This window comes from Agrilus planipennis, unplaced genomic scaffold (assembly GCF_000699045.2).
Source record: "Agrilus planipennis isolate EAB-ADULT unplaced genomic scaffold, Apla_2.0 scaffold179, whole genome shotgun sequence".
NCBI classification, from domain to species: domain Eukaryota; kingdom Metazoa; phylum Arthropoda; class Insecta; order Coleoptera; family Buprestidae; genus Agrilus; species Agrilus planipennis.
The window spans coordinates 455,952-462,733 of record NW_020438885.1 but is presented as its reverse complement, the minus strand read 5'-3'; the positions used below and the strand labels follow the sequence as shown (position 1 = coordinate 462,733).

General features: G+C 30.4%; 2 protein-coding genes and 1 long non-coding RNA gene across 3 annotated transcripts in view; 1 reads left to right on the top strand and 2 right to left on the bottom strand.

Annotated features, from left to right (window-relative positions):
- Positions 1 to 1,901, bottom strand: part of LOC108740521 (chromatin-remodeling ATPase INO80) — a 15,068-nt gene extending 13,167 nt beyond the window's left edge. The window contains exon 1 of the mRNA XM_025981621.1: positions 1,890 to 1,901. Within this exon, the coding sequence (XP_025837406.1) occupies positions 1,890 to 1,901 (12 nt within the window). The remainder of the gene's footprint in view (positions 1 to 1,889) is intronic.
- Positions 1,902 to 2,009: 108 nt separating this feature from the next.
- On the bottom strand, positions 2,010 to 6,165 carry LOC112906768 (chromatin-remodeling ATPase INO80-like). Its single transcript, XM_025981620.1, has 14 exons — positions 5,602 to 6,165; positions 5,371 to 5,561; positions 5,152 to 5,313; positions 4,754 to 5,092; positions 4,360 to 4,694; positions 4,002 to 4,306; positions 3,828 to 3,943; positions 3,598 to 3,773; positions 3,338 to 3,540; positions 3,011 to 3,273; positions 2,686 to 2,951; positions 2,325 to 2,631; positions 2,143 to 2,265; positions 2,010 to 2,084 (listed from the first exon to the last, which is right to left on the bottom strand). The coding sequence occupies exons 1-14, from the start codon at positions 5,789 to 5,791 to the stop codon at positions 2,010 to 2,012; spliced, it is 3,051 nt and encodes a 1,016-aa protein (XP_025837405.1). The 5' UTR covers positions 5,792 to 6,165.
- Positions 6,166 to 6,640: 475 nt separating this feature from the next.
- LOC108740522 overlaps positions 6,641 to 6,782 on the top strand; it is a 35,943-nt gene continuing 35,801 nt past the window's right edge. Inside the window, exon 1 of the long non-coding RNA XR_003232577.1 lies at positions 6,641 to 6,715. This is a non-coding gene — a long non-coding RNA (uncharacterized LOC108740522). The remainder of the gene's footprint in view (positions 6,716 to 6,782) is intronic.

Genomic DNA, 6,782 nt, shown 5'->3' with positions numbered 1-6,782 from the left:
TATATAAATATATATTTATGTATTTATTTAATTGTATTGGCCTCTACTTGATGAAAATTCATGTTTAATAAATATGTAGGTATACCTACCTGTATGTATCTAGAATAAAAGTCATAGCAAAATTTTCACAAAAAAAATGAAAATTTATTGGACTTTTATTTTAATATTTATTAGAACTTTTACGTAGTTTTTTCGATATTTTTATTATTTTCTTTACCACTTCTAATGCATCTAACGATGACATACTTTTTTCTGGAAAATAAGAGAACTTTCTGAAAGAATCGAGCTCATAGAAGCGATTAAATGATGTAAATGATTTAGCTATTAAAATTAGTTAAATAAATAACTACTCGATTAGATAATCTGTGTCATTATCACATGTCAATTATATTTAACCGGAGACTATTAAAAACTCTCATTCTTATCCATATGGTATTTCTGTAAATTTCTCACAATAAAAACGCGTGTGACAGTTTTATTCTCGTGAATTTATTGATGATAAAATTCATTTCCATCAGCGTAAGTGTTCCGGTTACCATTTTTGGTAGGTACTAGTTCCCGTCCCTTTTTTAATCAGATACGTATTACGAGTGTACGTATGCAGACACATGTACGTATATAACATACATACATAAGTGCGTGCATGTATATGTGTACACATATACAGGGTGGATAATAAAGAATGGGATGTAGGACAACTGCAAATTCTAAACATCACAATAAGTTGTTGTATTCAGCTACTTTAGCCGGAAACTATTGACTAAACTAAAAAACTATTGTTGCCGCTTTAATTTTTATTATCAAATGTAAATTTCGTCAGATATATATATGCAAGTCTGCACGGTAAATGTAATACCACGGTTTGGTAAGTTAAAGCAAAACTTCATTTCAGTTATTCAATTAGATGAGGATCATAAGGTTACGGTAGGAAAAGACAACAAGAACGGAGTAAATATTGCGTGGTTGTTTTTTCATTTGTTTACAGAAATGTGGACCTAATTTTTTTTTGTGCAATTATATATCGGACAGAATTTACAATCGTTTTGTACACACAAACCCAAAAAAGTGGCAGCTATTAGTCGGTACATTTAAAATGTGCAGTAGGCTAATGTTCCATTTTTTTTATAGACCACCCTGTACACATAACAATTTTTCATTAAATCACCACTGAAATAAACGAACATTTTTAAGATTATATAGCTTATTGTGCAAACTAAGCTGCTACGGAAGAACGTGCTGTATTATTGTTTTGCAGCATTTTTGCTTTTTTATCTAATTATAAGAATAAAGCTGGAGACTACACAAGATCGCTTATCGTTTATTGCACTTAAGTCAGCCAAGCATTTTTTTTATTATTTGTTAAACAACGAATACATTTTAAACATTACTACTCTCCAGAAATAGTTTTATTCGCGGAAAAATTAAGGTTGCAATAATTATTTAATAATAACGTAGTACGTAACAAAATCGGTTGTTAGTTTTTGTTTTTAAAGGACCAGTATTAGCCTAGGGTTTTATTTTTTTCATTTCTTTACCTGCTGTATAAATAAAAAACACATTTTTTTTTGTTTTTAAGTCTACTACAGCTTACCCAAGTAAAACCCACGCTTTTGACGCTGATAAATGGTTCAATTTATCTTTCCTATGTAATTTTTATGTAGGTACCTAGTTTTAGATAGATAGCAGAGGGTAGTGTTCGTACGTAAAATCGGATAACACCGTACGTAAAATGCAACAAGAAATGATTAATGAGTAGCATAAAAAACCTTAAAAGAAAAAAGTCAAAAATATTGCGTCTATTATACTACATCAAAATAACCATCTTTAACGTTGTCCCTCTCAGCTATAATAAAAAAAATTTAAACATCTACAAATTTTTTAAGTATTACCTTTTCTACCATGACAATAACCTAACACCGTTGTTTGCAAAAAAATAATTTTTTTCCTAAGTTTCTAATGAATTTTTTTTTGTGCGATTTCAAACTAGCGTCAATTTCAATATACGTAAGTTACTCATGTAAAAAAGAGTAGAAGATCCAATATTTAGTTACGAANCAGTAAAGTACTGCAGAACAAACTTCCAGCTAAAATTATTAATTAGGTAATTGTCTAAGACTTACTCATGATAATCGAATTAATTACCTTGGGAAGATAACAAAATAGAAATGAGGGTAACTCTGTCCTTTGACAATTGAATACTTGGGGAGATCGTTCTCTATAAGAAAATTCTTTGGAAATTGAAGAATTAGTAGATGGCACGCTTCTCTAGAAATTCAATTAAATTAATTTTATTAGTAAAAACAATTATTACTGTCAGTGCTCACCAATTCATCATTTACGACATCTATTATTTGATCACTTTCTTCTGTTGCTCCTTTGCATCTAATTTTCCTGTGCTCAAGCGTTTCAGGCATCGAGTAATAGTGATGAGTAGAATGTACATAAACAACTCTACTCTTTGTGTTTTGCCAAGTAAATACCAACATCTTTAAATTTACGTTAGAATCCAAATATGCAGGGGTCATTTTAAAAAACGGATTGAAATTCAAGCTTTGTTCTACATTTTTAGACCAATAATCACGATAGTATAAATTGTAGTTTCTTTGTTCTGTTGAATAATAATTTTTCAACCTAAAAAAATTATTTAAAACTCGCAAATCACTTCTCAGTTAATTTTTAAACTACCTTTGAACAATACATCCTTGGAAAATAGAATACAATTCCTGTGCGGACATTTTCAAACTAATGCAGAAATTGAATATGGAACCAACGTCGGTAATAGCATTGTGTATATATTCCGGAGTAAATAGAAAATATTTTTTTAGTATCAAAAATTTTTCTAGACGTGGGTTAAAATCGTAAACTTGGTAAGGAATTTGATACACACAGGGTGACATAAACAGTGGAGATTTAGCATCTCTTCGTTCAAATAGTTCTGGATGATTACAAACCTGTAGAAAATTATAATTACATATTAACAGTTTTAACTATTTTCTAAAGAAAAACATACTTTTCTAAACTGCATTACTAAATTCATTAGATTAGACGTGAAATTTTTATCAACTACATGAGAATCCCCTCCCCCAACTGTATAATGTAAAAGATCCTCGATTTGAATTTTCTGTTTTAGTGCCATGTAAAGTAGCTTTTGGCGAGTTGTCAAAGGGCAGTAAACCATAACTTCTATTTTATCTGATAATTCATTTTCGACATCTTTTTTTATTCGCCGCAACATAAAAGGCTTTAGAATCATATGAAGTCTAGACAAATGTTCTGAAATTATAAAAAAACGAAAAATATTTTATGAAAAATGATGAATGAATAATGATGCTTTTACTTTCGTCTATTCCTGTTTTATTTTCCGCATGACTCTCGATGTCTTTTGAAAACCATTCATTAAATTCTTCATGTGAATCAAAAAGTGTTGGCATAATAAAATGCAGAAGCGCCCAAAGTTCTGCCATACTGTTTTGAATAGGAGTACCACTAAGTAATAAACGATTTCGGCAGCTAAACCCCAAAAGCGTTTTCCATCTCATGCTACATTAAATAAAGCAGTTAAATAAGTATAAAGACAAAACAGTAAAAACTACAGACCTGTTAGTGCTTTTAATTGCTTGAGCTTCATCTAAAATCATATACTGCCACTTAATTCTGTTGAAGTATTTTATGTCAGTTATAACAATTTGATAACTTGTTACTACAATGTGAAAACTGGCCTCTTTTGTGTGCATATCTTTCTGGTCCCAAAATTGTCGTAATATTTTTCTTTCCTAAATAATTATTAATTAATTAATTGCTTCGAGGTATATTTAAATAAGACATACATTAGGATTGCCCCAATATGGCACTACATTGAAATCGGGAACGAACTTGGCGATTTCCTGTTGCCAATTATGCAAAGTGGAGGCTGGAGATATAATAAGAAAAGGTCCCCAAACAGCTACAAATAAAGTTTTGCATTATTACTTAATAAATAAACGTCAACTACAAAATCATACAATATTTTTCAGCTATATGGCAAAGAAAGGCGATGCTTTGTACAGTTTTTCCAAGTCCCATTTCATCTGCTAAAATACCGCTAATGCCTTGATCATACAAATTTGCAAGCCAATTCATTCCTCTTAATTGATAGCCTTTCAGACTTCCCCGAAAAAGTAACGGTTGTGGATGCTCTCCTTCAGTAGAGTCAGTCTTTTTGTTCTCTATAGTCGAATTTGCCTCTACATCAAAGTTTCGGGTGCGTTGACGTTCACTAAAAAATGCTTCTTCAGCATTTCTCTTTGCTTTTGCTTTCATGGCTTCACTAAAATTCAAAATTCCTGTACACTTCATACAAAAATTGAAATTTATATTTACCTATCATAGTCATCAATACTTAGTAACCTTGGGTTCTTTTCTTCATCTAGTTGACTTAAGATCCGCAGTTGTTCTTCTGGTGAAGCTTTCCCTAACTTCTTAGACATGAAGTGGGCATATAATTCAGTTTGGGTTATGAGAAAATTCAATTTACGTTGTTGCCTCTTCGCCTCTATCAATTCAAAATCCATTTTTCGTTGTTCTTCTGCTTCTTTCTCCAGTTTTCGCCGAATTTCTCTATCAACTCTCTTTGATCTCTTCCAATAAGCAAGATTTTCACGAGAAAGTCTTTTCATTCTCCATTGTTGTTCTTTTACAACTCTGGCCGAATGAAGCTGTAAAAATACATATATATTTTAAGATATAATAATTAATTTTTAAAAACTCATCATACCGCTTTTTGCCTTACAACTTTCTGACACTGCAAAGCTACCCTTTTACACTGTAAAATAACTTCTTTGTGACGATTACATTTTGACCTTTGCTGTTTACCAACTTCTTTTTTGACCATATTTGCAAACACTTTTCTGCGTTTTGACGCCATCATTTCTTCCCATTTCCTTTTTGATTCTTCATCTTTAAATTTCCTGGCTGCTTTCTTAACAGGATTAAAAATTCCACTATTTTGGCTAGATGAAATATAAGTTCCTGCATCTGAGTTTATATTAGAATCTTCATCAAAATTTTGAACATCTGGCAATGGCTCTCCATTATAGTCCACTCCACTACCTTCCTAAAATAACACAAATTCAATTATGTACAGAAATAATCCACAAAACTAATTCTACTTACTATAACTTCATCTAAATTGTCTGGGGGTGCAATATACTCATGTTTTACAGTTTCTTTTACTATTCTTCTTTTTATTGGTTTTACAGCTAACTTTTTACTTTCTGGATATTTATCATTTATTGAAAACAACCCTGTGCTATAGTAAGCATGGCTTTTTAGAAACTGAAAGGTTAAATGTTGTTTTTCACAGATATTGGGCATATTTTTCTAAATATCTACCTGTTTTTTATGTGCTACTGATGAATGTAGTTTACGAGTTTTAGCAGCGAAAGAGATCTGTCCAAAAATGTCATCATCCTCATCTGATTCCTCATCCAGCACCTTCAGTATCCATTCTCTTTCTTCTGTTAAGTTTTCAACATTTAAAAAATGCATGACGCCATGCCAATCTTCATCTGTAAAATACGTCTCTTCAAGAAGAATAAGCAAAGTAACAAGACAGCTACTTACTATTACTATCCGATTCAGAATCACTATCACTACCTACAACTATCACTTCTTCATCACTGGTGTCATATGATTGATCTTGTGAATTTAAAAATGCTGTTAAATCTAATGCCTTTTCAAGTCGTTGTATATGAACAGGTCTTGAACATCCTGGTTGGGCCACGTCTATTGCATTTCCATTTTCCTTATCCATTTTTTTTTACTTTTGTTTATACAAAATAAACTTTACCTAACCTCAAAAACTAGGAACGCAGAAAGATAAGGAAATTTTAAATAATAAGCGTACTAAATGTTTAAAAGCGGTTTAAATCAGAACAATTACGTTGGTCCTACGTTAACGTAACAGCTTTTAATTTATTTTTGAAGACTTCTGTTGCACTAATAAACGCTCCTTTTCACTTTTTATTTGTTTCACTATATTTGCAATTTTCTTTAATTTCAAGTTTCCCCATACTATTTTTAAATGTCTTTTTAAGTTTTCTTTTTAGATAACTTTACTCAAGTTACTTTAGGCGTTAATTTTATACCTTTTGATTTAATTGTTGTCAATTCTAACCTCTTATTTAATTTATTGACGTTAATTATTTAACTTTCAAAAATGCCATGAAGATAGCGCTGTATCCTTCGGATTTTCTATTATTCTCGGTTTAACTCAAAGAGGGCAGCAGCATTGGTTTTTAGAATTAAAATTAAATTTAAATTAGCGCAACTGATCAACATGCTAAATAAAAGAAATTATTTTAATAACTAACATTCTAATGCTTTTGTTTCTTTCTATAAGTGAAATTCAAACAGTTTTAATTATATTAATATTTTTAAGTATAGTTATGGATTTTTAAAATTCATTTTTATGAGATATTTACAAATTAAAATTTAAAATATCCAGTAGCCATAGGTAAGCAAGCGTAATTTAAATTAATTAATTAAATTCAGCATTAATTAATTAAAACGTAATCAAAATGCATTATTTATAGTAAACCTGTAGTATACTGCAACCAATCCTTGAAATAGACGGAAATGCCTTATGTTAATTTTATCTGATGCAGTTGTAGCATTTTAATCAAATAAAAGACAGACAGAGTGTTTTGCAACTTTGCAATGACTGTTAAGAAATCACGTAAGTTATTCTGTTAATATGCTAGTAATTAAAAAATAAAAGTACCATTTTTTATGGCATATATATA